General features: G+C 34.0%; 6 protein-coding genes and 2 non-coding genes across 14 annotated transcripts; 3 read left to right on the top strand and 5 right to left on the bottom strand.

The window, feature by feature from the left end:
* Nucleotides 1–2,412: 2,412 nt before the first annotated feature.
* Nucleotides 2,413–6,282, bottom strand: LOC123013265 (uncharacterized transmembrane protein DDB_G0289901-like). Of its 3 annotated transcripts, none has more exons than XM_044411694.1 (9): nt 6,160–6,282; nt 6,057–6,101; nt 5,975–6,004; nt 5,671–5,922; nt 5,384–5,614; nt 5,121–5,324; nt 4,091–5,071; nt 2,609–4,030; nt 2,413–2,556 (listed from the first exon to the last, which is right to left on the bottom strand). In XM_044411694.1, exons 1-9 carry the CDS (start codon nt 6,212–6,214, stop codon nt 2,513–2,515), a joined length of 3,264 nt encoding a protein of 1,087 aa, XP_044267629.1. In that variant the 5' UTR covers nt 6,215–6,282; the 3' UTR covers nt 2,413–2,512. The 3 variants fall into 3 exon arrangements, with proteins under 3 accessions (XP_044267629.1, XP_044267630.1, XP_044267628.1); XM_044411695.1 differs by having other exon boundaries at nt 2,609–3,955; XM_044411693.1 differs by having other exon boundaries at nt 2,609–5,071.
* Nucleotides 6,283–8,007: 1,725 nt separating this feature from the next.
* Nucleotides 8,008–10,382, top strand: LOC123013007 (dynein regulatory complex subunit 5-like). The gene is made up of 7 exons (XM_044411286.1): nt 8,008–8,292; nt 8,343–8,698; nt 8,745–8,897; nt 9,203–9,306; nt 9,351–9,532; nt 9,585–9,841; nt 10,044–10,382. Exons 1-7 carry the CDS (start codon nt 8,121–8,123, stop codon nt 10,317–10,319), a joined length of 1,500 nt encoding a protein of 499 aa, XP_044267221.1. The 5' UTR covers nt 8,008–8,120; the 3' UTR covers nt 10,320–10,382.
* A 1,035-nt stretch (nt 10,383–11,417) lies between these two features.
* On the bottom strand, nt 11,418–13,673 carry LOC123012661 (60S ribosomal protein L4). Its single transcript, XM_044410726.1, has 5 exons — nt 13,559–13,673; nt 12,677–13,228; nt 12,135–12,505; nt 11,805–11,964; nt 11,418–11,630 (listed from the first exon to the last, which is right to left on the bottom strand). The coding sequence occupies exons 1-5, from the start codon at nt 13,559–13,561 to the stop codon at nt 11,508–11,510; spliced, it is 1,209 nt and encodes a 402-aa protein (XP_044266661.1). The 5' UTR covers nt 13,562–13,673; the 3' UTR covers nt 11,418–11,507.
* LOC123014017 lies at nt 11,697–11,768 on the bottom strand. Its single transcript, XR_006413294.1, has one exon. It is a non-coding gene; the product is annotated as a small nucleolar RNA SNORD18 (small nucleolar RNA).
* LOC123014018 lies at nt 13,295–13,368 on the bottom strand. Its single transcript, XR_006413295.1, has one exon. It is a non-coding gene; the product is annotated as a small nucleolar RNA SNORD18 (small nucleolar RNA).
* Nucleotides 13,674–14,364: 691 nt separating the features above from the next.
* On the top strand, nt 14,365–17,297 carry LOC123013066 (translocation protein SEC63 homolog). 2 transcript variants are annotated; one of them, XM_044411386.1, is made up of 7 exons: nt 14,365–14,522; nt 14,574–14,707; nt 14,808–15,310; nt 15,360–15,792; nt 15,842–16,135; nt 16,185–16,858; nt 16,906–17,297. In XM_044411386.1, exons 2-7 carry the CDS (start codon nt 14,587–14,589, stop codon nt 17,137–17,139), a joined length of 2,259 nt encoding a protein of 752 aa, XP_044267321.1. In that variant the 5' UTR covers nt 14,365–14,522; nt 14,574–14,586; the 3' UTR covers nt 17,140–17,297. The 2 variants fall into 2 exon arrangements, with proteins under 2 accessions (XP_044267321.1, XP_044267320.1); XM_044411385.1 differs by lacking the exon at nt 14,365–14,522 and having other exon boundaries at nt 14,529–14,707.
* A 410-nt stretch (nt 17,298–17,707) lies between these two features.
* On the bottom strand, nt 17,708–20,236 carry LOC123013067 (G2/mitotic-specific cyclin-B3). 4 transcript variants are annotated; one of them, XM_044411387.1, is made up of 7 exons: nt 20,101–20,215; nt 19,569–19,638; nt 18,999–19,513; nt 18,709–18,949; nt 18,277–18,663; nt 18,052–18,226; nt 17,708–18,000 (listed from the first exon to the last, which is right to left on the bottom strand). In XM_044411387.1, the coding sequence occupies exons 2-7, from the start codon at nt 19,584–19,586 to the stop codon at nt 17,837–17,839; spliced, it is 1,500 nt and encodes a 499-aa protein (XP_044267322.1). In that variant the 5' UTR covers nt 19,587–19,638; nt 20,101–20,215; the 3' UTR covers nt 17,708–17,836. The 4 variants fall into 4 exon arrangements, with proteins under 4 accessions (XP_044267322.1, XP_044267323.1, XP_044267324.1 ...); XM_044411388.1 differs by having other exon boundaries at nt 18,709–18,934; XM_044411389.1 differs by lacking the exon at nt 19,569–19,638 and having other exon boundaries at nt 20,101–20,236.
* A 210-nt stretch (nt 20,237–20,446) lies between these two features.
* On the top strand, nt 20,447–27,321 carry LOC123012439 (peroxisome biogenesis factor 1). The gene is made up of 14 exons (XM_044410353.1): nt 20,447–20,692; nt 20,745–20,966; nt 21,016–21,130; nt 21,182–22,081; nt 22,133–22,397; nt 22,443–22,605; nt 22,655–22,805; nt 22,853–23,034; nt 23,082–23,281; nt 23,339–23,398; nt 25,618–25,804; nt 25,852–26,019; nt 27,042–27,151; nt 27,200–27,321. The coding sequence occupies exons 1-14, from the start codon at nt 20,603–20,605 to the stop codon at nt 27,264–27,266; spliced, it is 2,880 nt and encodes a 959-aa protein (XP_044266288.1). The 5' UTR covers nt 20,447–20,602; the 3' UTR covers nt 27,267–27,321.
* Nucleotides 27,322–27,808: the final 487 nt, after the last annotated feature.

The raw sequence follows: 27,808 nt of genomic DNA, 5'->3' as shown, positions 1-27,808 counted from the left end.
GCCACCGCCGCCTCCTCCTCCGCCTCCAAGTGGCTTCCAACCACCACCACCGCCTRCACCAGATTGCCAGCCGCCGCCGCCACCGCCAGACTGCCAACCACCTCCACCTCCGCCGCCGCCGCCTCCAAGATGACCACCTGTATATACAAATTCATATTAAATTAAGCCGGCTTACATTATTGCTTAGTGTCATTTGCACTAACTTGTAAACTTTCACTACATTGATTGACAAGAAAAGGTGTTAATTGTTAAATTAATACCTATCTCAAAACAAAATCTAATAAACACGTGTTACAAAAAAAAAGTTATCTGTTTATTAATAAATATACCTTGGACAATGTTAGCAGCGACGCAGACCACTAAAGCGCAAACGAACACCTAAAAAATTAAAAATATATATTAACAATTTGTATTATTAAATTTGTATTATTTTTTTACCTTCATGATTAGTTATCAAAAGGTGACTGACTAGAACCCTCTACAGATGGAATTTATATAGTAGAAGAGTTAGTCCCCTCTTTCAACTTTTAATTGATTTTCACACTTTGGCCCCTCTATTTGCACAAACAAATAACAATATTCTATTGCAATTTTGTTTGTTTTTGATGCCCACTTAAGAAAAAAATTATTACATCAAATATTGCATGAAAGTTACTTCCGGACTCTTGATAATAAAAGTGAAATAGATACTCAAAAGATATAATAACTTTTGTAATTTTTATGGTAGTTTTAAGGAAGACGTTAATTAGGATCTAAAACTTTTCCCTATTTTTGAAGTTAGTTTTGCAAGAAGGTCAATAGTGTTGACAATACAAGTAACAATTTTTAATTTTTTAATGGACTGGGTATAGCAATGAACCATTGATTAAATTAAGGTAGGTGTAGTAAATAATGTAAATTAGTATTCGCATCTTTTGATGTGCCTTTCATTTTTTGATGAAAAAGACCTTAAACAACACTTATCCCACAATTTTTTTTAAATATTTTGCCTTGTATAACTTATAGTGTTACATTGCCTTGCAAAATTGTATATGTACTTACAAAAACAACCAACAAGGTTTTTGTGCACTTTTTAATCAATTTTTTGTTGATAATGGCAGTAGACATCTATTTTATGTTTCATCTTAAAGAATTTGAGTTATATATTTACAGCTTACTTCAACAAAAATTATTTTTTTAAAGTGTGATAGAAATAGATTTCATTACCAACATAAAAAAAAATTAAAATAGTTTTAAGTCTAGTAAAAATTAAATACTTCTTATTAAATTCCTGTTTAAATTCTTTAAAAGCAATTTTTCTACTAACATAACTTCACACATCAAAATTAGGGGCTAAGTTAGCCATTTTTTGTTAAGGGCACAATATTCGATTTACACTAAGAAACGGCATATTCTCGCATTGTCGTTTTGCACATTTATAAAAAGGTAAGTATTTTTTAAATGTGTATACTCATAAAATCGAAAATGCGTAGGTTTGTAATTTGTACCCATTTAAAAATGAAGGGCAACTATAACTAAATAATGTGAAGGTCTTGTAATACTTTTAAAATTTTTAAATGTTGAAGTGCTTCTACAAGATCAAGTTAAGTGTTTTTAAAGAAGTGACACATTTTTTCTCATACTGATATACTTACTTGTCTTTTCCCTCGTAATTAGTTTCTAACTACGAGTATGTGATATTATTACACACTCTTAAAGCTCCTGTAATTATTGTGGTATGTAGTTATTAACAATATTAACAAAAGCTATATTTCCAAATTATTGTATTTATTAACAAACTATTATTTTTTAAGTTTTGTCCAAAAAAGTCAAAAAAAATTCTTATTGGTGTTACAGAGTTAATTAAATGCATCTGCAATCTCCTTATAATTTTGAAATACTAGTTTGTGTGTGTGTTGTAATAATTGGTTTAAGTTTTAACTGATTGCAACATACATACAGGGCTGCGCTAGAACTCGCGCCCCAGAGAAAAATGCCATATAAGGTAAGATACCAGGAACATGGAAAAAATGTTAAAAAAAATTATCTATAAAAATTTCGAAGTTATAAGGGTTTAAAGTTTGCACTTTGACTATTTATTTCTGTTGGAAAAATAATTTTCCATAAGAGGAAACAAGGAAGCTGTATCCTAAATTGTAACTCTGTTCAATGTCATTTGCGTTTTTTAGTAGCAAAATTTTTGTCCCTTTACTAAATAATTGTAAAAAAACATATACAAAATCATTAGTATCCTTAAATAGATATAAAAAAATGTCAAATGTCAAAAAATAAATGTCAAAATTTTTTGACAGATAGAATTTTTTAAACATTTTTTTCATGTTCCTGGTATCTTACCTTACTTGAAAATTTTCTCTGGGGCGCGAGTTCTGGCGCACCCTGTATAAGAAAATAAGGTCAAAGGAAAAACAGGAATTAAAAATTATTATGTTTATTAAAAAAATCACATACAATATAAAGTTACTTATAAAAATAATATTCACAGATAAAAAATAAAATTAAATAGGAGTTATTATTAATAATGTCCTGCATATGAGCCAGAGCTAGCGCCTGCAAAACCTAAAAACACATTTTAGGCATTTTAGAATAAAAATTAAAACTGATAACTTACTTGAACTTCCTGCAAATGAATGGGATTTGGCAAAAGACCCCGATCCTGACACACCTAGATTCCCACCTAAACCATGTTTCCCAAACAAATTTCCTAGCAATCCTGAAAAACCTGTTCCTGTACTATAACTTCCTCCTTTCACGCCACCGAAAGAACCTGATGCTGCAAAAGCTCCAGCACCGCTATGTGATCCTGCAACGCCACCAAAGTTCCCACTTCCGGCTGATCCCTCAACTGGACTCTTAACACTTCCGTAGCAAATTCCAGAACCGCAATTTCCAGATGACCCAAAAGAGTCACTTCCTGCGTAAGAACCACCAGAGCTACCACCGGAAGATATATCTTTCCCTCCAGTAATCGTACCGTCGGGTTTAAAAATTTGAACATCACCGGTGGCAAAACCGTTAGCTCCGGTGTTCGCACTTCCGTAAGAACTTGAACCACTTATTGCAGGTTTTATTTCGGTGCTGCCAGCAGGTACATTTTTTCCTCCGTTTATTGTTCCATCAGGTTTCAAAATTTGGACATTACCCGTTGCAAAACTATCGACTCCGGAGTTTGTGCTGTAAGTACCAGAATCACTCGCCACAGGCTTTGTTACTCCAAGTAAATCATTTCCTCCAGTGACAGTACCATCGGGTTTAAAAACTTCAACATTTCCAGTTGCAAAACCACCATCAGATTTGCTTCCAGAACCAGATATTGAGCCTCCATAACTTCCAGAGAAACCTAATCCGGAACCACCAACTGCAGGTTTTGTTCCGATAATATCCCCAGTAACTGAACCATCGTGTTTAAAAACTTGAACATTTCCGGTAGCAAAACCATTGCTTCCAGAACTTGACTTGTCACTTCCATAACCTAAACCTGTTGAAGGTTTTGCGTCTGTGCTGCCACTAGGTAAATCTTTCCCTCCGGTAATCGTCCCATCAGATTTTGTTATTTCAACATTTCCAGTTGCAAAACCACTAGCAGATTTACTTCCAGTACCGGAAATAGAAGAACCATAACTACCAGAAGAACTTGTTTCAGGTTTTTCAGTTACAACAGGTGGGCTTGTAAAACTGGCATCAGAAGATGATACACTTGTTGACGTTCCGGAAACACCAAACGATCCAGAAGGTTTATCGTCTCCTGTATTTTGAGTTTCATCAGGTTTTTGCACAAATACGCTACCAGTCGCAATTCCAGAACCAGAACTAGGCGTTCCAGATATTTTGTCTTTTTCGGACTCAATTTTTGGTATTTTTAAAGCTCCATCAGGTTTTTGAATAGAAATGCTTCCCGTTGCAAAGCCTGACCCTTCTGTAGCAGCTGGAGATCCAGAAGTTTCTAAATTTGTTTTTCCTACGAAGATGAAATCGGGATTTAACGGTTGGTAGCCATGACCAGTAACTTGTTTTGTGTAAACTGTTCCACTGACTGGTGGGTGTAGATGTACAGAAGGTTTTGGTATAGTGTAATAGTGTGTATATCCATTACCTGTAGCATAATCTTTGCTCCAACCAGAAATTCCGGATTGAGTAGTTGCTTGAGATCCGGTATTTATTGTAGAAGTAATAGAAGTTGAGGGAATATTAGCGGAAATGCTTCCAACAGATGCAGGCAAAGATCCTGTATACTGGCTTCCAGTAGTACCAACTGAAGGAACGGAGGATACTGGAATACTTTGATGGATACTTCCATTAGGTCCTGGAAAAGGTCCCTTGCAACATGTTCCTTTAGATCCACCAGGATGACTTGGTGTAGGAACATGACCATTATAATTTCCAGTTACTTGATGAGTTCCTGTACCATAACCACCACCAGTTACGTGGGATCCTGTTGGATAGTTGCCCCCAGTTACGTGTGATCCTGTTGGATAGTTGCCCCCAGTTACGTGCGAACCTGTAGGATAGTTAGGAGCACCTCCATGGTGTACAGGAATTGGAGGAACGAAATGTGCTGGTTTACTTTCATGAATGCTTCCACTAGGTCCAGGAAATGTTGGTTTTATATTACTAATACTTCCACCAAATCCAGCACCTCCTGTTACTCCAGAACTTGGATATGAACCCCCAACGCCAGGTACTGGAGGTACAGAATTAGCAGGTTTACTCTGGTGAATACTTCCATTAGGTCCAGGAAATGGCCCTTTACAACAAGGTTTTTTATAACTTCCAGTTCCAGTTGTTACAGGATAAGAAGCAGATCCAGGTGTTCCAAAACTTCCAGTTCCTCCAAAAGATCCCGATGTCCCGCATCCAGTCCCTCCATAACTTCCGCAAGGTTTGACAGGATAATACGTTGGTGTTGACGGTTTTACAAAACTAGAACCAGGACCATATCCACCTGAAGGTACCGACGGTTGAGCAGGATATGTAGGAATGGGGACGTACCCTCCACTTGGCTTGTTGTAATTTCCGGAAGAACTAGTACTGGTAGTTCCGCCGTAACTGCCTGACTGGCCAAAAGTACTTCCTCCTAAAAATACATGTTTTGTTATTTAGGGATGTTAAAACTCAATACTTACCATTAGATGGATTTAATGGTAAAAGTTGAGCATTTGAATTTCCTCCAAAACTCCCAGTAAGTCCAGTAGAACCACTTATGGCATTATTATCACCAGTACTTTCAGGAACAGATCTATTAGGCCCTTCATCTTTACCGGAAAGTCCTTTCAAAACTTCTCCACCTGTTGTGCCAGAAGCACTAGATGTTACAGTACTAACTTCACCTGTATATCAAAAATAGAATAAATAGTTAATTTTGTTTACCCCGTAAACACAAACTTACCAGTGGTAGTACCACTTGAACTTGAACATTTATTATCTCCTAAAGCACAAGTAACTCCACCAGGACTTCCAGGGCCAGCACTTCCAACGTCAACGTTAGGCCCAACTCCCACGCCGCCACCAACTCCAAGACCACTTCCACCGGAACCTCCAGTACTTCCACTCAAAACATTCTGTCCGGAACCGGAACCGGAACCACAGTTCTTATTTGTCAGTCCACAAGAACTTCCTCCTAAAAAAAAATTTAAGATAAAAAATTTCCTATAAAAGACGTCAATCAGTAGGTACCAGTTGAGCCCCCAAAACTTCCCGCGAAACTTCCACTTCCGCTAACAGCACCTCCACCACCACTTAAACCGCCGGTAGAGCCACCGGAAACTCCAGAAGTTGCTTTGGAACCCGTAAAACCGACTCCACCACCCACAGAACCTGACGCAGCACCTGCGTGGGCTAAATTTCCAACCAAATCCTTCAAACCAGCACCAATTTCGTTCAAAGAACCGGTACCAGAAAATGAACCTGAACTTGAACTGCTAAAAGCTAAAAGACACAATTACATTTATAATTTTTGAATTTCAAGTACTAAACTTACATGATGATTGTGATGCTGCCGATGAAGTGCCTATAAAAATATTTTCAAAAATGTGTTATTTCCAAAATAAAAAAATTCTTACTAAAACTGCCACTGAAACTGCCTCCTTTAACTCCATGTTGTTGAGCTGCAATTAAGCAAAATAAACGACTTATTCACATGCAAATTTGCACAGATGCACTTACACAGTTCAACTGACACAAAAGCTAAGAACAACAATAAATAAAAATTATGTTTCATGGTCAACAGCGGCGTAGTCGACAACGAAACAGATCTACAGGTTCTCGATGACTACGATCTTAAAGACGTTCAGCTTCTATTTATATAATAACGAGTTTGTGTAGGTAAAAAGTGCGAGAGTATAATCCGTGATGACAAAAAAATCGTTCCAGCAAATCATCTCCGCGTACCATCAAATACACTGCTGATGTGACTACATTTTAGTCGGTTTTTCTCCGTATTGTAAAGTTCAAATTAATTTGAGATTTCCATCAGCGTCTTCGCGCAAAAAATATTGCATTTAACAGTAAAATTAGGTTTAATAACCTTGGCGATTGAAACTTCTTCAACAGTGAAATGATTCGATCATAAGTAAAATTATTGTAGAATCTTTGAATTGCGACAAGGTGACAATACTAAGAAGCCCACACCTTAACCTTCCTGTAATTCCAAATTGGTCAATAACATAAATATGACATTTGGTTACGAAAATAGCTTTGCAGTAGAAGCCAAGTGTCACAATAGTAATAAGATGATCAAAAGATTTATTAAGTGAATCGTGGTGGAGAATTACAATAGGATGTGTCTACACTTAACAATTTACGACTCTTGTTATTTATTAATTACCAATATTTTAATTAATGTATTTTAAACTCGTGTTATTACCATATTAGACAAAACTAGGCACGAAATCGTGTATATTCTAATGATCGCAGTGATGGAAACTCCAACATCCTTTTTTCTGTAGACGAATCAACCGGTATTACACCTCTTTGTCACGAATGGAAGAACATAATGAAGTCTATAGTATCAAAATAAGCATTAATTTCGTCCTTACACATTTTATTAGCATTGGAGAAAGTATTATTTTACCAGACAAACACCAAATCAAAAAAGTTTAAAAACTTTTAACTTTTTTCTTAAAAAGTATCTGCTAATTTGCCAAGTTAGATTTATAAACACGAAAGATAAAATTCATATTTAATCAACTTCTTTCCATAAATTTACACTTATTAAATGGAGGCCTAAACATCAATGACTAACACGCCCATCTTAAGTTGGTTAAAATTATGTACTTAGTTATCATCAGATTTTCCCAAAATGACATTCTTTTGATTAATTGGATGGTTTTCTAACAACTTGTTTACAGTATTATACTGGATTATGTAATAACTCATGACAAATTGTTAAATTTTCCAAATCACTATTTAAAAATAATTATTGTGAAGATTTGTGAAGAAAAATGGTGATAATGACTTAAATTCCCAAAAATACATCTTTTTCAGAAAAACTAAATGTATTGAGGTAAAGGTTAACGATGTGGTTTGTCAGTCAATTTCATGAATAATGTAAAATATCTTAAAATGTAGGTAGCTCGAGAAACCTCAAACAATAGGAGTCAATCTGCAAAATAATTGGTCACGAAGTGATGAACATTTGTAACAGGAAGTAGCAAAGAAGTAGAAAAACAACGTTGTATAATTAGAATTGCTCTTAACTCAACTCGTATTTAAAAATTTTAAAATATTTCTATGACCTTTTGTCTTTTTGCTTTATTTGGTAACGGGTGGTTCAATCAACAGCATTCTGATTTTAATTATCACATTAGTCATCGGGAAATTCCGTGTTAGGTCAACAAATTAATAATTTACTAAACAATGAGAATAAATTTCATTTGAAGGATAATAAATCCAAGTCAATCTAATCCGTATCACGTGGTGACTAAAACACAAGTCATTTTTTATTTGGACACTTTTGAGAAACAAGTCAGTTGAATAAATTATAATCACGGATCTTGGATATTTTAGTTTATTTACATTGAAACTGTAATTAGTTGAAATGGTTGGCGTCAGTGAAGAAATTGTGAGAAATAAGGTCGTTTGTGTTTCCCGTAACAAAAGGGAATGTTTGATCTATTGATCAAACAATGCGTATTCCGGTCACTATTAATCCAAATACTTTAAAAACTTATAATTGTTACAATGAAAGCAACATCGCGAAAAATACTTTGCGGAGTGATAATCTGTCAAACTGGGATCGAACCCTACCTAAGAGTTTGCAAGAACTTTGCCTGGAAGCCATCGCAAAAAATTGGGAAGGTATATATTTACCATTCACAATTTGTTTTATTTTAACTTAAATTTCTTAGAAAAACCAATTTTGGAAGAAATAGTTGTAACAATCGATCGCTGCCTTCTGCTAAACATTTTACCAACCGATCTCCCCCTGACACTAACAGTGCCAAAGATCGATGGTGATGTTTACTGGAAACGATGTTATTTGCAAAAGTGGCCAAAATCAATTCCTGAAAATGTTTCACTAGACGTCCAAATAAACGAAATTGTAAAAGTGAGCAACAGCAGAAAAAGTAGCGAAGAGAGTGAAAGATCGCGAAAATCAAGCACAACTGAGCATTTTAAGAGAACTTGGAAAGAATGTTTTCTTGAAACACATATTTGTGAATATTTAGAGAAACTCAAACCTGAAGATTATGATGCTGAAAAAGTGTATTATTTACGTGATATTGCAATTGATTAATTAAAATTTTTAGATCAAAGAATTGGCCGACTTGTGTACTGATTACGTTAAAATTTTAAACATACGGGAATTGCAATGTTCAGAAAATTCCCCGAACCGGATTCCTCTAAATGCAATAACATCAGGGTTGGAAAATCTAACTGAACTGTCAATTTGCTTTAAACAGGTAAAGAATGAAGTTGATGAAAGAAGATTGAGAAATGGAAATAAAATTCCCGATATTTAAATATTATTATTTTTAGAACACATGTAACGTCTGTCATAAATCCATTTACTTCAATTATTATTTTGTATTTTAAATATGGTTGACGCAAACCAAAGTAAATACAATTAAATTAATGTAAATGTTAAATTTTTTAACTATCAATAATTTATACGAATACATTTGTATGACGGATATCTACATTTTAAAAATAGCACAGTTCATTTACCTTAATTTTGCTTAATTATTATTACATGTACCTATAATAGACCTATGTTGGAGAAAAATTCACCTGGGACACAGTTAGAGTTTCGTCAAAAGACATCAGATTGTTAGCGAAAGGACTGGAAAAGTGTAAATTAAGATGTTTCAGGTAATTAAATGTTGATATAACAAAAAATATTTTTTTTCTTTTAGATTAAAAAATTCTGATATTGATGACGAAAAAGCCGTAATAATTTTAAAATCTCTTTTAAAACATGAATTAGAAACACTGGATTTTTCACACTGCCGAATCCGAGACTACGGTGCAGTGGCTATAAGTAAATTTTGTTTAGAAAATTCTGTTAGTAATTTAATTTTAACAAACAATCGTATTGGTAAATAATTTCTACAATTTATTTTGTTTGAAAATATTTTGATTTTTAACAGGAGCCAAAGGAATTGAATCCTTATCTTACGTGATTTGTAGCTCTGCTTGCAATTTAAAAAGTCTTAATTTAAAATTAAATCCAATTAGTCAGAGAGGCGTCGCAATTTTAATGAAACCTTTGACGATAAGTGCACGGAAAATAAAAACATTGCATTTAAACGCATGTGGAGTGGGCCATATTTCGACTTTAGGCGAAATGATTGAACACAATTCGCATTTGGAGCATTTGGATTTGAGTAATAACTCTTTAGGAGAGGTATTTTTTTGTTTCATTTTAAGTGAAGCGGATGCGATCCATTCTGTCAGAGTAAAATCGGCCTTTCCAAGTGGGATTTTCTTATTACACTAATCATTAATCAAATAACATATTTTAATTATCTAATAAATAATAACACTAATTAAAACTGAAACTAGTATCTACGTATAAAAAATAATTGTTCCGAATTTTTTTGTTTTAGGAAATGGGTAAAGTTATTCTGAAAGGCTTGAGATACAATACGACTTTAAAAAACTTAGATGTAAGAATGTGCAAGTTAAATTCAGCGGACGAATTTGAGATTCTTCAAAGAATTAATAAAAACAGAATTGCGATGAAGCGACCAAGAACCGCCAGGAATCCTATTATTATCGAACCGCAATATAAATTTGAAATATCTGATGAATTGTTATCTGAGATAGAAAATGTATTTCAGAGTGATGAAACGGACGAGGCATCAACTGAGCTTACAGACTAATAAATTAAAATCACTTTTTGTAATTTATTGGCAAAAAAATTATAAATAAAATATTTCATACGTTTGCAGAATTTTATTTTATAATAAAAAAGTTCAATGATACCATGAGTAATGAATTAATGTTCACAATAGTTTAATATATACTGTATGCATTTCATTGCAATAATTTGTCATGCTCTTATGTGGAAAATGATTTATATCATAAGTCTAAGGTAAATTGCATAAATTAAATCACTAATATTACCTACCAAGTTAAGAATTTTATGATTAACGATAACAAAGCTAAATGTATGTAGGTAATTTCAAGATGAGTATTTTACGTAAAAATCAGATTGAAATATAGCATTGAAAGGTATTAAATTAAATATACCTGCCATGTTTATTTGAATAATTTATTTTTACAAAAAATTAATAAATTGTGTTATTATTTCTAGTAAATGCGTAGCGACTACAAGTCTCCTTAAAAACAGACAGACACCTTCCGGTAATCCAAATGTTAAAACATTTCAGAGAATTATAATTATTTACTTCACGCTCATTACATATTTATCAAACCATGTCTTACGTCAAATGTTTAAATTAGTTAAAGTTGTAACAGAGAAGCCCAAATTATAAACATAAAAACTTTTATTTATTTGTTTACTCAAAGTAAAATATAAATTGACAATATACTTGTGAGCATATAAATGTCATATTGTATAAAATATGACACGACTCAAACAATTTTTAAACCTATAAGAGTAATACATTTTAATTTTTGAATATATTGGGATTACAAGTAAGAAAATTGATGTCTCATATATATTTAGACATAATTACGAAAAAACCTTGTAAATATACTATAGTAATGAACCAACAAAACAGCAGATTTGGATTATTTACTAATGATCAATCAGTATTAAAATTTTATTAGTTGTATCATAACAAGGCAAAGAACATTTGAAACTATTAATGTTCCGACTCAAAAGATAACTGTCTAATAAATTCCATATTTTAAGTCAACAAGTTCTTTTTATTGTGTAAATAATGTACCAAATACTTTAATAACGTCAGTATTTTTTTTTACTTTTTTTTGAAAGAGGAAAATAAAACAATATGTAATTCCGCAACTTTTTTATTTTTAATTACAAATAAACCAAGATTATGGTAGTCCCAATATAAAATTATATAAGAACTATCCTAATCTCCTTATTTTTTAGAAGTTTTCTTGACCTTCTTGGTTTTGCTAGATTTAGCCTTTAAAATGGCTTGCCTCCTTCTAGCTTGTAATTTGGCGGATCTGACCACACGTGACGTATCCGGAAGAGTTATCTGAGAAAGAAAACAAATTAATTAAAGACAAGTAATAAAACGTATAAAACATGAAACACTCCAAATAAAATCAGAGCTTTTGAATAATAAAATCATTGTTATTCATAAACACGGACCAAAAGCAAATCATCATAGAATAAAAAGTGAAATATTCAAATTATTTTTAATACTCACTTTCCTCTTCTTGGCCAAAATTTCATCCCTACTAGCTTGGCGCTTCTGAGATGACAAAATTGCTTCGCGTTTCAATACCGCAGCGTACGGGTTGAGACGCAACATAGCCCTAGTGTTAGCCAATGGGTTGAAACGGCGGACACGACGAACAACCTTCTTCCTATAAGACAATGAAAAACAAGATTAGAATAAAATGAATTATAACAAACAGAAATTAATAATAAATAATTGAATCAGGTGTCAACAGGTAATCACGGATTATCATAACCCAGTGCTCAAAAGATTTTCATCATATATACAAAAATAACAATAAAATTAACAAAAACATACTGTGGCACACGCAAAACTTTCTTGATCTCATCAGCCTTCAACAAACGTGCCAGATCAGTATTGGCCATTTTGGGTTGAGGCAAATTATATCCCTTCTTTTCAGCAGATGCAGTTTTCCAACTTCCAAAAAGTTTGTCCAATCTCTGGAAAGCAGATTCGGTCCAAATGACGAAGCGGCCAACATGACCACCAGGAGCCAATTTCAAAAGGTTTAGTTTTTCAACGCTGATTAAATCAATCCCGGGGATGTTACGGAACGCGCGGCGTAATCCTTGATCCTTGTGGTAAACAATCAAAGGACCTCGACGTTGGATGCGTCGCCTGTTACGCATTTTACCCTTACCAGCGCGAAAGCGTTGGCTCTTGTAAACCTAAATGACAAAAAATGAAAAATCAATCTGTGGCACAATATAAAATATGATTGCATTTATTACTAATATATCAGCATTGTGCGACTATAATCAGAGTTGTCAGCACGCTAGGACCAAACGCAAAGTCATCATAATTTTTGGTTTTAAATATTTAAATATAATAATAATGACCTTTTGGATGTCAGCCCACGCCTTGATGCGTCTCAAAAACTGCACGGCTTGCTTGGTCTTGTTCAATTCTTGGACCTTATCGGAGACAACCAGAGGCAACTCGGGCACCTGATCGATAACATGTCCCTTGCTCATGACCAAAGCCGGTACCCCACTGGCAGCAACAGCTGAAGCCAAAGCATATCGACGTTGGTTAACATTGACGCGTCTGTGCCAGCGACGCCATGGTTTAGTCGGTGCAAACATGCGCCCCCCGCGACACATGTTGCCGAAAGCACCCTGGCCGGAACGGTGGGTACCACCACCGCGGACACGAGGAATACGAGCCACGGCACGTCCAGTACCCCAAGACTCAGCCGAAGTTTGATGACCTGCTTTGTCACTAACGCAGTAAGCTTGGCGATGGTTCATCGAGAGCTGTTGATGGACGAAGTTGACGACATCGGGCCTGATGGGGGCCTTGAAAACGGCCGGCAAGACCACGGTCTCTCCCTTGACTTCTTCGGACTTCTCATTGTACACGCTCACTAAGGGGCGCGCGGCGGCCAACGACTGAAAATAAGCCATTGCTAAGTGAGAAGTTCGGGTAAATGGGATATCTGGATCTGGGAGGGGATGGGGGTCAGAGCTTTTGAGAATATAATCAATGGTTATCAGAAACACGGACCAAAAGCGTTAAATCATCATTATGTTTAAAAAAACAAAGGCTTTGTCTTGTTTGTGATAAAAAGAAACAAACTCAGAAATGTTAAGACACGTGGTCATGTCATATTTATACAAAAATTGAGTCAAGTACGCATTTTTATGGAGTACAAACACAATATCATGTTCGGAAATTAATAATTTAGAAGATATTTACTTAAAAAGAAGGAAAATAGTTACCATTTTCTGTAAAACTTAATTCTATTTTTCACTAGTCTCACACATCAAGCGAACACAACGTCCGCCATATAAAAGGAAGTAGCACTTTTTCGGTCGGTAAAAGGGAAAATTGTTGGTATTACAGTTTTCTCAGTTAAGCGCTAAATTTAAAAATAAAAAAATATTTTACCCTCCCGATAACTTTCTCTTTTTATAAGGAATTGTTAAGATGTTTATACCATCTGTAAACAAAGTGCTCCTTGTGGTCCATTTCAAAGTAAAAGTAAGTTACAAATTTAACTTCTAACGAAAAAAGAAAATACTTCACTGATTGATATAATTTAATTAGAATTATTTTAATTTATTTGTTATTTTAATTTATTTGTGTACTATAAACAGTTCTTTTTCTATTTTCACATAATCAATAGAAAGTTGGTCATTTTATGTGTATTGATTTCGAACATTATCAGTGGACACAATACTTTATTACTTAATACTTATACTTTCGATATGGCTTGTAACTTTTAACAATGGCATCATAGATAATCGCTAATAACATATAAAATTGGCATTAAAGATTCCAAAATGGGGCTCCAGTTAATAGCATAATAACACGTGTGTATTTTTAAATTATATTTACATGTGAGGAATAATAATTTTAAAAAGTACTACTAAACAAGCCGTTATTTGTTACAATATTTGTTGTAAGTATGTGACCTCTTTTAGATCTTTTCAAAAAATCCTTTATAAAAAAATAACGTGCCCTATAAAAATTGTTCAAATGCGACCCTGTTTCCAGACAAATGATCTACCAGTGGTAACTAATCAAATTAAATGTTCATTTTATGGAAACTTCTGATATATTTTGTCATCATACTCGATAATTGTCCTATAATCATGAAAAGTTAATTGGAGGTGGAAGGCCTCCTCCACATAACTGTAAACACGCTTGGTTCTCGCAATGCCACATGCGCAACAATTTGAAGTAGGTTTCGAACCGAATTGTCAAAAACATTACACGTCGTCTAATTTTTAGTAAATAAGAAGAAATGGGGCAAAAATTTCAATATGATGAAAGTGGTTCGACGTTTTTTTACTTCTTATTATCATTTTTAGCCTTAATCTTAATCCCAGCGACGATATACTACTGGCCGAGAGAAAAAAAGAGAGGTTAGAACAGTATTTAATTTATGTTACCAAAAGTGGCTCCTTTAATCTTTACTACAAGTCCGTGACCATATTTAAATTTTCTAAAACAAATTTGTTGCAGATCCCGAGGAAGAGAGTAAAAAATGCCACTGCCCCCCGTGTATCAAAAAAAGGGAGTTCCAAAGGAATGCAGATCCTTGGAAGGGTCCCAAAAATTTTTTAATAAAACTTGTGATAATAATTGGATGGCTGCTACTCTTATTATTAGCGTACAAAGTGTCTCAATTTGATTATGAAATGGCAAACTTTGACCCTTATGAAATATTAGGAATCCCCCTTGGGGCGAGTCAAGCTGAGATTAAGAAAGCCTACAGGAGACTCTCTCTCATTCTTCATCCCGACAAAGACACCGGCAATGAAAAGGAATTCATGAAATTATCAAAAGCCTACCAAGCGTTAACAGACGACGAGGCTCGGAAAAATTGGGAAAAATACGGAAATCCTGATGGTCCTGGCGCTATGAGTTTTGGCATAGCTCTTCCATCCTGGATTGTAGAGAAAGAGAATAGTGTGTGGGTGTTAGGGCTGTATGGGCTTGTCTTCATGGTAGCGCTTCCTATAGTGGTATGTTTAATTTTTTGTGTGGTGGCCCACCTTAATTTTGATTATCTAGGTCGGGACGTGGTGGTACAGAAGCATAAAATTCACTGACCAAGTCTTGCTAGACACAACCCAGATGTACTACTACTTTTTCCATAAAACTCCCAACATGGTGCTTAAGCGTGTAATTATGATCCTAGCCGCTAGTTTAGAGTTTAACAAAAAACACAATTCGGAAATAAAAGAACGAGATTTAGACAATGAAGAGGTTCCACAACTCATCAAAAAATTGCCAAATCTAGGTGAAAAAAATAAGGAGGCGCCTTTGTGTTACATTTATAGTATTAAGGCTCGTGCTATCATCCATGCTCATCTATCCCGCATACCACTAAATCCTAATACTTTAGAAGAAGACAGACGTTATATAATAGCAAAGTGCCCCACTTTAATTCAAGAACAGGTCAATTGTGTTAACCAACTTATAGTTTTGGCATATAATCGCAGAAGTGAGAAAACTACGTTTTTATAGTGTTTGTTTCTACTTGTTTGTTTTAGTACAAAGATTACCTACTATTGAGACAATAGAAAACTGTATGAAATTGTGCCCAATGATCGTCCAAGGTTTGTGGGAATTTAAATCGCCTTTACTTCAATTACCTTACATTAACGAAGACAATTTGAAGTATTTTATGAATAAGAAAAAGCCAATTAGGTCTTTGCAACAGTTTGCACAATTAAAAGGGGACGAGAGGAGAAATATTTTAAGAAATTTCAGCGAGCAGGAGTATGACAATGTGATGAAAGTCTTGGGAAATATGCCTTACATTGATTTTCAAGTTAAATATGAAGGTTTGTTAACAAAAAAATTCTTAATACAATATTAATTTCTCTGTTGTAGTTATGGATGATGAAAACCCTACAGAAGTGACCGTTGGGGCCATCGTGACCGTCATAGTGACCCTAACCCGCAAGCCCATGAGCACCCTCTTTGGTGACGAAACCGTGAAAGACAACAACCTCATCAACGAAAACGGCGTTGACGGCGATACCAATAAAGATGGAGCTGGTGATACAGATTCTCAGTCCCAAGTTCAAGTAATAAAGCGTCCAGCTTGGCTAAAGCAAAAACGGGGCGGTGGAAAAAAGAATAAAAAGCCTGTCAAACAACCGAAAGTTATCACCGGAAATAAGCCCAAACCGGATGAGTCTCCGGTACAATCACCATCTGCCGATAAAAAGAAAGTTAAGGAAGAGAAGAGTAAAGAGGAAGAAAGTGAAGAATCGGATGTGAGCGATGCTGAAACGAACGACAAATCCTCAGAGGATGACAGTGTGCAGAAGTCGCAGAATGAGGATGATGACCAGGAGTGGGAGAAGTTTAAGAAGTTACACGAGAGAGAGAAGGCGTTGCAAGGCAAATCGAAGACTTCGCATCCAGTGCATTGTCCTTACTTCCCTAATGACAAGCAGGAGTATTGGTGGACGTATATTTGCGATAGGAAGTCAAGGACGCTCTTAACAGTGCCTCATTATGTCACCAGTTTAATAGATCAGGAAGTTGTACACTTAAAAGTATGTTGTTGTGAGTTAAGAATGTGTTTTGTGACATTTTGTTTCAGTTCACAGCGCCAAATTGGGTAGGAGTTTACACTTTTACCGTATGTTTAAGATCAGATTCGTATATAGGATTTGATCAACAAAAAGATATCAAATTAGATGTGAAAGCTGCGCCTGCTGAAATCACAGAACATCCTCAATGGGAGGATCTAGAAGAAGAGGAGGGATCAGCTAAAGAAGACGCCCACGAGTCGGAATATACTACAGATGAAGACCTTTCAGAGGATGACGACTGATTTTTACAATGTAATCAAAGAAAGACTTAGAGATAGCATTTATGTAGTAAAATATTAATTCTGGTCATCTCTCTTTAACTGGATTCGACATTATTTTCAATGTTAAGGTTTTGGGCTGTATTTATATTTGTACCATAAAATTAAATATTTACATTGTTTTGGTTCATACATCCCTAAAATATTGCAATTTAATAAAGTTTGGATTTATTTTTGTTAAACTAGGTAAAAATTGTTTTAAAAATTTAGTAAACTCAACTGTGAAATTATGAGTAATGAAAGGACAATACAAGGTGGAGAAAAAACATACTGACATTTGTGCCAACATCGTGATGTTTTATTCAATTGAACGAGTAATTATCCTGATGTAAACTCTTACGTAAAAATGGCGCCTAAAGTTCAAACATTAGGTAATAAAATCAGTAGGTAAGCATTCAGTTCTTATGTAACTTAAATTACTTATTATTCAACATAAATCAACAAGTACAAAATAATATGTTGTCGTTATGTCTTCATCAACGAGAGTACCGTAATAAAATTTGAGGAAAATATTAATTTATCTAATGCCACACACGATACAAATTAATATAATTTAAAAACAATAAAATACATCTAAGTTAAGACCCGGGACTTAAAAAATGCAAAATAAACAGATATAAAATCACTTCACAAACATGTAAAGTATCAAAAATCAATTGGCCTAAACGAACAATTCTTCATTACTTATAAGTGGGATTTTGGCTACTTCGAAGAATATTTTATGAGAATACTTATTTCTTACAGTCATTAGTGGACTTTTCGGTTTTTTGTGTAACCCGTCGTTTAATAAAATAACAACTTCTTCAAAATCTTCAAGTTTGTAGCCTGAAACAACAATTTCAGTTTCGTGGTTTTAGGACCAAGTAAAATAATCACCTGAATAAAACTCTAACGCGGTGGTCCACCCACTAATTTTTTTCATCTTCAGTGCTAGATATAGTGACGCTGAGGCCAGTTTTGAGTCGCGTACAGTAACAGTAGCATAGTCCATCAACGAATATTCTAAAATAAATCTTGCGAGGGTGAGCACAGGCATTGTGATTTTGGCACACTGAAAGTAAGTTTTGAGCAAAATTTTAGTAAAATTTGGGCACTTCTTACTCTAGCGTATCTCCTGAGAAATCTGTAGCTGATTGGAATGCCCAGATTAAAATCACAGACTTTCAAAATATTTATTTCCATTCGGACGAGCTCCCGGCACGTGTAGGCCCCATCACAAATGTACAAAAAGTCGTTGATGGCTGGTGGAATTCTTTCGTCGTATTTACTAGCTATGAACATGGAAGCCGCGCCTACTAATTGCAAGGTTTCTTTGCCGACAGTCATCCGGCTTAAGTAAAAATCGACTAATTTTACTCCTAAGTAAAGCGTCTCGTGGTTCAGTTCAAAACTTTCTTGCACTTCAACCATCCAGTCGACTAGAAGCGACCGCATCCAACTTGTAAGACAGACTTGTCTGTCCATGTAGTCAGTGATATCAAACAGTGACTAAAAACACATCCTAACATTTTCCCTATTGGTTTTACAAATTACCTCTCGACTCTTCATATAATTGAAAATGTCCATTGCGTAGTGGGACACTTGATGGATGTCGTCCCAGTTCTCCTTATCAAAATCAGGCACTCCTTCAGGAACTTCATGATTACCCAAATTGAGTTTATTTTGGAGCTGTTGGGCCACGAAAGAGACTACAGACAGGTTTGGGGATTTCTCATCACTGGGGGGCGTTTTCGCTTCCTTAACTTTGGCTCCACTGGAACTAATCGAATCATTGCTAAAACCATCCCTCATTACGAAAAAAAAACTACTTTCATTCAACTTACAGTTCCTCCAATGCTGACGAATAGAGAGAATCTTCAGTCTTTTCAAACTCATTGCTCAGTCTTGTCTTGATTCTACTAACATTAGAGATCTCTTTGAGCGTTTCTTTGGGTTTGATTGCCGTCTGGCCACTTGTGACGTTTTTCACTGTAGCCCTAGTCACCACCCCGTTAATGCAAGGGGCTAGAGGGGGTAGAACATTCTCATTTTGCTTGGGTTTGGTCACGGTTCTGACCGAGGGCAGTGTTTTGACTTGAACGATCGTTTTTTTTACAGGCTGTTTCAAAGTGGTTTTCTTTTTATCTTCATTCTTTTTGTTGTTGGTGATATCACCCATTGCTGTTCTTTTAGCATTTTCTTTGACGGGAGAAAAGTCGGCTTTTCGTTTTGGTCGTATTTGTGCATTTGTCAATAGTGACGACCGACTTCTGGTAGAAATTGAGGCTTTTTGGTTTAGACGGGTGGTGCCTGTGACAGCTCTGTTTAACGGCTTTAAGGGAGCCATCGCTGAAATATTCTGAAAACACTGACCCCTATTAAGGCGGCTTTCAAAAATAAGACACATGACGTACCTCACTCGCAACTTTCATTATAAATTAACAGAAATGTCTCAGGTTAATTGTGTATGTTATGATGAAGTCCCTTTTGAATAAAAAAATAAAAATTTGGTGAAAAAAATCAGACGTCATGACCCCATAACCATGTTAGTTTCACAACATTTTTATGCCCAAATATTGCTATTTATTGAATCGTTAATCAATGTTTATCGCTAATTATGTAACTGTCTCCTACTTTCTCTCTAATTAACTTTTTAGAAATGTAAACAAAACTACACCCTTTAATTCTCATCTACATTTTACCGCCTTTTTTAACCAAACCCTTTTCATGCGTGTTAAACATGCAAAATTATGTCGTTTTAATCCACGTTCAAATCGTTTTATACCTTGCAATCGCCAATAATTTCGAAAAAACCCTCATAAAAAACATTTGAGGCAAAAAGTTCGTTAATGTCGCCGCTTAGAAAATCGTTAGATCATGAATTAGAATTGTATGAATATTAATCACGAAATTTACTACCCACAAGAACAACTAAGGACTACTTACCTCTTTAAAAACTTGTAAAATTTCTTGTAGAAAATTGTAGAAAAACTGTAATGTAAAAATTCACATGTGAAGTTCGTTGATGTTTAAAGCTTCTCGGCTTTCAGTTGTTTTGAAACGTTTTAACTGCTCTGTCCCCATTGGCCGATAAGTTAAACGGAAGGGATGAACTAGAAGTGGTAAATTTGAATTCTTATACTCAACAATTTATTAACTCAAACTAGAGCAAATTTTACGCAGAAAAGTTAACGCATATAATACGGCGTAACTCATTGTTTAAAATTCAATAATTTGTGCTAAATAGGATTAAAAAAATTGGAAATAGTTCTTAATTTAAGTTTTACGATGGTAGAGGCGTCTGGTGGTGACTTTTAGAAATATGGTTTGTAATTTGGAAATGATTTAAATAATTTATTAAAAGTGAAATGTGTTGTTCTTATCTACACGTATGAATTACTTTGATTTTTTTCTATTCTGTTATGTTACTTATACTTAGTTCGTAAAAATGTTTGAGGGATTACTGACTGTCAGGTACATAACCTCCAAAAACTGTTTCTGTGCCTTGTCTGTTAATAATTTTAAACGTTTACAAAATGTGAGTATTGCCTTGTCTCCACTAGCTTAAGTTTGTCACAATTTTTTTGAAGAATGTTCTCAAATTGTCATATAATGATAATGAGACCATCCACGTGTCTGTTGACCCTTTGTCAGGATCAGTTGATGACCAAAGTCTTGGCATTAATTCATTGTATGGGAAAGCTTTGGGCCTTGAGGACAGTTCGTTGGTTGCTGTGTCTGAAATTTCAAAACCTCCAACAATTCAGAGTGTTACAATAACAGCCGTTGATTCTAATGATCATTTAGTTTTGGTAATTGCTTCATCTTTTCGAAATTCATTCATTAATAATGTAACTTTAGGAATCGTTAGCTGAAAATGTTCAGTCCACTTTGCTTGAGCAAATTCGCGTTCTTTCAAATGGACAGAAATTTGTAATTTGGATTGGGACAACAATTCATGTAACTGTATTTGTCTGTATGTCACTTGCACCTTTGTGTATTTTAATCTTTATTCAATTGATTTTAGGTGATATTAAACCAGTTTCCCCCGGGAAAATCGATAATTTGACTGAAGTCGTAATAAAAGTACCAGAAAAAGAATTTAATTCAATTTCAAACAGGAGAGAAAATAGTAATGAACTCAAAGACATAGACAAAACATTTAATTTTTTGTCTGAATGTCATAACAATGAAGGAAATTTTATTTTTCGCGTAGTACCTTTTAAGGAAATAGTTTCACAATTGGGTGACTTAAACTCTCCATTTAATGTTTTTGTATTTAGAGACAGCGTCTCAGAAAAAATAAAAGACACAATAAAAAACTCTAGATTATTTTTATTAAAATTGTTGAGTAACGAAGATGTTGAGAAATCACTTTATGTTAGATTACTCATTTTTGACGACTTTTTAGACGATTTTAAATTAAAGAAAATGTACACAGAAAATTTATTTCTCAGTGATACGCTCTTTAATCATTTGAACTGTGAAATTGGGGCAAGAGTTCGTTTAGAACCCTACACAAATACTTCACCAGAAATAAAAGAAATAGAAATTTACACAAAAAGAGATTATTCAATCGACGTTATTCAAGATTTCCAGCAATATTTAGCCGATAATTGCAAAACGTATGAATTTGTTTTAAATTCTGATGTAATATGGGAAATTAGAAGTAATTTGAGATGTTTGATACGATTTCAACCTTGCCAGGCAAACTTTTGTGTTGTGACACAAGATTTAGTTCGAAATTGTAAGTTAATTTTTATCAATGAAACTATTCCTCAGAGAGAGACTCTTGATAAAAAGGATTTTTGTGTTAATAATTATGCAACGGATGTGACCAATTATAAGGAAATTATCGACAGTAATTTGTTTTTGTGTACTTACAAAACTAGAAGTTTCTGTAAAATGGAAAATATATTAATAACAGGTGGCCTTGTTTCATTATTTTGTTTTTTTTTTTATTTAAATTGTGTTGTAGGTAAACCTGGTACTGGTAAAACCACTTTGGCTAAAATTATTGCACATAAAATAAATTCTTCTCCTTATTTCGTTCATACAAAAATAATTAATTGCAAATCAATCAAAGGAAAAACCGTTGAATCGTTACATAGATTATTATCGACAACTTTTTTCGATTTGATTCACCATCAACCATCTGTTTTAATTTTGGATAATCTTGAAATTTTATGTGAAAATGTTAACGAAGGAGACGCTCTTTCTCAAAATACGGTTTATTATAACAGGTAGGACCTTTAGAAATATAATTTGCGATTAATTTTTGTGTTTAGAGTAAGTGAAATGTTGGAATCGATTTTTGAAAATTTTTGCGAAAATAATGCCGTCGCTCTATTAGCAACAGTTGAATCAACATCCAAATTACATAAAAATATATATACAACGAGAGGCCACCACTTATTTAAACACGTTTATGCTATTAATCAATTGAATAAAGTGAGTTTAAAATATTAATTTTATTAATTCATTTATTGTTTGATTTTAGAATGACAGGAAAAAATTGCTGGAATTTTTTTTTGTACATTATAATCATAATGAAGTTGATTTAGAGAAATTGGTTGAAAAAACTGAAAGTTTTGTTATGCGGGACATTTTTGATTTTGTGAATAAAACTTTATTTGAATTGTATCAAAACGGTAATTTTGTTCAGTTCAGGTATTCAATACTTAATCACTTATTGTAGATTTTGATAAAGACACAATGAAAATTACTGAAAAATATTGTGAGGTAGCTTTGGAAACAGTAACCGAAACGTCTTTATCAGGCGTTAATCTTCTTCCATCTGGTGATAAAAATTTGGATGATATTGGGGGTTTAGCCGATGTCAAAAAACTTTTAATTGAGACTATGCTATGGCCGGCGAAAGTAAAACAAAATCACAGTTTGGAATGAAATAAAAATAAGTTTTTTAGTTTTCTAATGTGTTCTCAAACGCACCCCTCCGTTTACCATCCGGTTTGCTCCTATACGGTCCTCCAGGTACAGGTAAAACTATATTGGCAGGAGCAGCTGCAAAACACTGCGGACTTCGGTTAATTTCCATAAAGGGACCTGAACTTTTATCGAAATATATCGGGGCCAGTGAGCAAGCCGTTCGTGATGTATTCCAAAGGTGAGAACGAGGATGAGGTGAGTGTGTAATTGGCGATTTATTTCGTCTCGTTTTTAGAGCACAAAGCGCCAAACCATGCATATTGTTCTTCGACGAGTTCGACAGCTTGGCTCCCAGGTTAGTGTGTGAAAGTCTAAGAGCAAATGCTTAATTGACATAATATTGTCAACTTTTTTGAAGCAGATGCAGTTTTCGGTTTTTTCTTAAAAAAATTGAAAAATATCAAATATTTATTCTAGTTTTTGTCAAAACTATAACAGGGTAATGTCTCATACGAATTTTTAAAACTTTACATCCTAGAAATGGAGGAAGATGTTACACGTCATTTGCATTTAGTTAGCGCTTACAATATTTACATCGGCAAGATTTTGTAAAAAATATTTCAACAGAAATTATAGTACCTAATAATGATAGAGTAGCGCTAAAATATTTTGTTTACTTAAATGTTGAACAATTTTTTTTTGTATTTTCTTTTTGAATTTTGGTTTTGTGTTTATAGTTCTACCGATAATTAAAATTAAAATTTTAATTTATTGAGGTTGAACTATGATGAATATAAAAATAAATCGTAAATCAAAAATTCCGAAAAAAAATAATAACTTTTTGATGGCTTTAGCAGCAATATCCGGAAAGTCGCGCACCTCCGTGACACTGTATCATCGGGCGGTGTCATAGACAAGAAGAAAAATGTAAAGAAAATCTATATATAAAAATTTCGAAGTTAAGTCAAAGTTGCACTTTGTCGCTATTTATTTCTGTCAGAAAAATAGTTTTTCCATTTTTTTTTGCTACAGGCTATTAGAAGAAGAAACAAAGAAGCTGTAACTGTTTAATGTTATTTGTGGCTTTTATTGGCAAACTTTTTGTGCCTTTACTAAATTATTTAAAAAAACATATACAAGATCATCAGTATCATTAAATAGATATAAAAAAATGTCAAATGCGCGACTTTCCGGACATCTGTATATTAATTTGAAATTTTTTGTCCGTGTTTAAAAATAAATTTTAAAAAACCTTTATTTTTGGCCATTTTATTATACATATAAAAAACTGTACTGAATTTTTTGATTTATTGTTGGCGTAGTGTAGATTACCTACTTATGTTACTGTATTTTTTTATGCAATTTGATTTATATGTTTTTTCATAAAAAAAATAAAAACTATTGAATTTTGCAATCCGTTACAAATACTTAAAATAAGATAAAAACTTTGTGCTATGTGTGTGTGAGGTCCTGATTTAATTGAGGGACAACATCCAATTGTAAGAAAAAACTAATTTGTTTACTGTTTTTTTTTTTTTTTAAATTATTTTTTTTTCGCTTGAAAACTTTGAACGCCTTTTCGTTGAGCATGGGGTCTGTCTGAGGTGGTACATTTTGGAACGTAGACGTGCCATCTACGGAACGGTAGAGTAAATAGTTTTTGAAAACTGTAATTTTGTAATTTACTGTAAAAAAACTAAAAATTCCAAAAATCTCAAATGAAAGGAATAATAATTTTTGATATATTATGTACTATATTTTTTGTTTGTTTCAATTTATTATAATATAACTGCCATTGTGGCGTTACCATCTATTTATCTTTCTGTTTTTAGCCATCGAAATTAAAAGAAACAAAGCAAAATTGATTATTTAAAAATTGACAAAAATGCTTATACCATGAATCTTTTTTTTTTCAATTTAGTTTCGCACTCTCTGATTGACATGCTATTGTTAAATTAAATTCTTAATATTAGTGAAAAATGTAGACGGCAAAACGGTTTTACATTCGCAAAGATAAGATGCATACTATCAATATTTTGAATCGGGAAAAAAAGCAATTTTGTTAAAAATTCAAATAAAATATGCCAGAACCACATTACAGTTGGAGACAAAATACTTTGGTCGTCACATTTCTGACACTTTAATGTAATCCAAGCTTTAATGAATGACAATTTCAAATTAATGACAGTTATTATATCTTTCTATCAAAAATATGTACAACTTGTCAACTATGATTGATAGTAGCTAAAAATAAGGTTAACAGTCCTAAAGCATGCTTTACAATTTAATGTCACCCAAGTGACATTGACGACCAAAGTATTTTGTCTTCAACTGTACTTCCCAGTATAGTTCAACCTTAATACAGGCTAACCGAGAATGTCTTATAACTCTTATTATACAAGTTGTTATCACGAAAATGGAGTTTATTTTCCGAAGCCATAGTTTGAAATATGTTACGATCTCGGAGTCGATTATTTAAATTTAATGTTTGAATAAAAAAAATTTAATTTGTATTACTTTAAATTTTGCATTTGTCCCAGATATTACATATTTGTATTAAATTTTTCCAATTAGGAGAGGCCACGACAACACTGGTGTAACGGATCGTGTTGTAAATCAGCTTTTAACTCAACTCGATGGCATCGAGACCCTTTCTGGTGTATTTGTTTTAGCAGCAACTTCCCGACCTGACCTTTTAGATCCGGCCCTTTTACGACCTGGCCGTCTCGACATTCACATTCGTTGCCCTCTTCCCGACAAGGTATTTATTTCAGAACTGCTTAATTCTTTTGTATCAACTTGTTGTAGAAATCTAGACTCGAAATTTTAAAAGTTTTGTCAAAGTCTTTAAATTTCTCCAACGATGTGAATTTAGAAAAAATCGCCAGCGCCACTGAGGGTTTTTCCGGCGCCGATTTACAGGCTGTCCTCTACAGCGCTCAACTGGATTCCGTCAAAGACCTCTTGCAGGACGAGGTATGAGTGAAGCAATTTCGCGTTAAGCCATTTTCTTAGGCTTTATTAGACAAGTTAGTGAGATAGGCGTCTTGGTTTGCCGCTAACTACTCTAGGCACATTACACGATAACAATATCATTCGGATTATACAGCGCTAGGTAGTATCTTGATTGCTTTATAATGAGAAGCAAGTATTGAGCCTGCCGGCACAGTCGTTTCCTGATTGACGTCACTTCCGTTGATTCGTTCTCAAGATGTATCGTGGAAAAATGCCGTCATCAATCGATCATCAACAATAGCTGTTACTGCAACATTGTTACAATAAACGATAGATTGAGACACTCGAAACGAATAAATTCATCATCCATTGCTCAAAACTGTGTTCCGTTAATGAAGACGGCTAATGACTGAGGCAATTATTGCTCTAATAGGTGGCGCCCCCCCTGCCTTGTTTTAAGAACCTCGCCTCACAAATATACGCATTTTAAACAACTCTACTTTTAATTAATATTCCAAAAATGCAATTAAATAAAGGACAAACAAAAATTTTATTTTTAATAATCATAATTTTTGTAATATTTGCTGATTGTTTCGAGTGTGAAAGCGTAGTTGGGTTCTGTAATGATTAAAGCAATTATCCTACGTGGTGTCGCCCTTTATTGTTATTCAAAAGCGCTATATTCCAAGTATACGCACTTAAAAGAGCGAATCCTGCGAGTGCGTCCGCATTCTCCATAATTAACTACAATATTTGATTCGAGTTCGTTTGTTACGGCCGTTTTAATTTCAATATGGAATCGCAATTAACAGCTGTTAAATACATGCTTATATTTCGTTTAATTTAATTTGTGTTTGAATTGAATGGGCTTTGATTGTTAATTTTACCTTCACTTAGCCTCGTTGCCGTATTGTTCGCAACCATATCGAATTTGTTACTTTGAATTAGTTTCAATGCGACTAATTAACGATTTTATGATTCGTATTGTTTGCGGAATTCGCCGAGAAGAAGTAATTTATGATGCATTTATTTTGTAATTGTAGGGAAATATGCAAGAATTTTACTACGAGATTCATCAGGTCCAGTTAATGGAAGCTCTAAAAAATACCAGGGCCTCTTTAAGTAAAGCAGAGCAGTTGAAATATGAGCAAATGTGAGGGCTTTGGATGGTTTGTTAGCTATTATTTTTGGGCTTTTGCAGATATAAACGTTTTGAGGGTGGCGGCAGCAGCGACTTTACACCAGGTAGCAGGGCAACACTAGCGTAGCTATCATTTACAAGAGAATTGTTAGGTGTTTTGTTAAATAAAGTGGTTCCAACATTTCGAATTTTTATTACATAGTTTAGGAACATAGGCAACTCAGAATACACTAACCAGGACCAAGAAGTATTTTTTTTTGTTTGGTTATAATACATATTGATTTTGCTGGAGTTTTTATTTCCGACACTCTTACTGCTGTCGCAAATATTTTGTGCTATTTTCGTATTTTAAGACCTAGTGATGATTTGTTCGTAATAATTTTGAATAACAAAAGTATTGTCATTTCACAATCGGTTGAATATGCCGATAAATAGCTTTGTGTTTAAATACAATTATGTAGCTTTCTACAAAGGCTATTGCGAGTCCATTGTTGACTGAAGTCCTCCAGAATGTCCAATTCATCAAATTCAATTATCGCTTTTCAGACGATGCTTTCTTTTCATTACAAAGCTATATTTGGTTTACAAACACTTGTAACATCTCATAATGGGACTAGCAAACTTATTATTGGTTTTTGCGAGTGGTGTTTTTTCTCGCAAGTTTCGTTT

Source organism: Tribolium madens, unplaced genomic scaffold, assembly GCF_015345945.1.
Source record: "Tribolium madens isolate multiple individuals breed KSU strain unplaced genomic scaffold, Tmad_KSU_1.1 Scaffold_96;HRSCAF=242;Tcas5.2_LG5, whole genome shotgun sequence".
NCBI classification, from domain to species: Eukaryota; Metazoa; Arthropoda; class Insecta; order Coleoptera; family Tenebrionidae; genus Tribolium; species Tribolium madens.
Note: the sequence above shows the minus strand (reverse complement) of the source record. Positions and strands in the feature narration are given on the sequence as shown.

Bases quoted from the DNA above. Each gene is read 5' to 3' on its own strand.
- LOC123013265 (XM_044411693.1), bottom strand. From the start codon at position 6,214: ATGAAACATAATTTTTATTTATTGTTGTTCTTAGCTTTTGTGTCAGTT. The intron at 6,102-6,159 runs GTAAGTGCATCT...GCTTAATTGCAG, and splicing joins TTTTGTGTCAGTTGAACTGT to CTCAACAACATGGAGTTAAA. The intron at 5,325-5,383 runs GTAAGTTTGTGT...TTTGATATACAG, and splicing joins TTCAAGTGGTACTACCACTG to GTGAAGTTAGTACTGTAACA.
- LOC123013007 (XM_044411286.1), top strand. From the start codon at position 8,121: ATGCGTATTCCGGTCACTATTAATCCAAATACTTTAAAAACTTATAAT. The intron at 8,898-9,202 runs GTAAAGAATGAA...TACCTATAATAG, and splicing joins TGTCAATTTGCTTTAAACAG to ACCTATGTTGGAGAAAAATT. The intron at 9,842-10,043 runs GTATTTTTTTGT...TTTTTGTTTTAG, and splicing joins GTAATAACTCTTTAGGAGAG to GAAATGGGTAAAGTTATTCT.
- LOC123012661 (XM_044410726.1), bottom strand. The intron at 12,506-12,676 runs GTCATTATTATT...TTTGTCATTTAG, and splicing joins CGTGGGCTGACATCCAAAAG to GTTTACAAGAGCCAACGCTT. The intron at 11,631-11,804 runs GTGAGTATTAAA...TTTCTTTCTCAG, and splicing joins TTTTGGCCAAGAAGAGGAAA to ATAACTCTTCCGGATACGTC.
- LOC123013066 (XM_044411386.1), top strand. From the start codon at position 14,587: ATGGGGCAAAAATTTCAATATGATGAAAGTGGTTCGACGTTTTTTTAC. The intron at 15,311-15,359 runs GTATGTTTAATT...TTGATTATCTAG, and splicing joins TGGTAGCGCTTCCTATAGTG to GTCGGGACGTGGTGGTACAG. The intron at 15,793-15,841 runs GTGAGAAAACTA...TGTTTGTTTTAG, and splicing joins TTTGGCATATAATCGCAGAA to TACAAAGATTACCTACTATT.
- LOC123013067 (XM_044411387.1), bottom strand. The intron at 18,950-18,998 runs GTAAGTTGAATG...GGATGGTTTTAG, and splicing joins TCGTCAGCATTGGAGGAACT to CAATGATTCGATTAGTTCCA. The intron at 18,664-18,708 runs GTAATTTGTAAA...ATGTGTTTTTAG, and splicing joins ATTATATGAAGAGTCGAGAG to TCACTGTTTGATATCACTGA.
- LOC123012439 (XM_044410353.1), top strand. From the start codon at position 20,603: ATGTTTGAGGGATTACTGACTGTCAGGTACATAACCTCCAAAAACTGT. The intron at 22,082-22,132 runs GTGGCCTTGTTT...ATTGTGTTGTAG, and splicing joins GGAAAATATATTAATAACAG to GTAAACCTGGTACTGGTAAA. The intron at 23,399-25,617 runs GTTAGTGTGTGA...TTTTCCAATTAG, and splicing joins TTCGACAGCTTGGCTCCCAG to GAGAGGCCACGACAACACTG.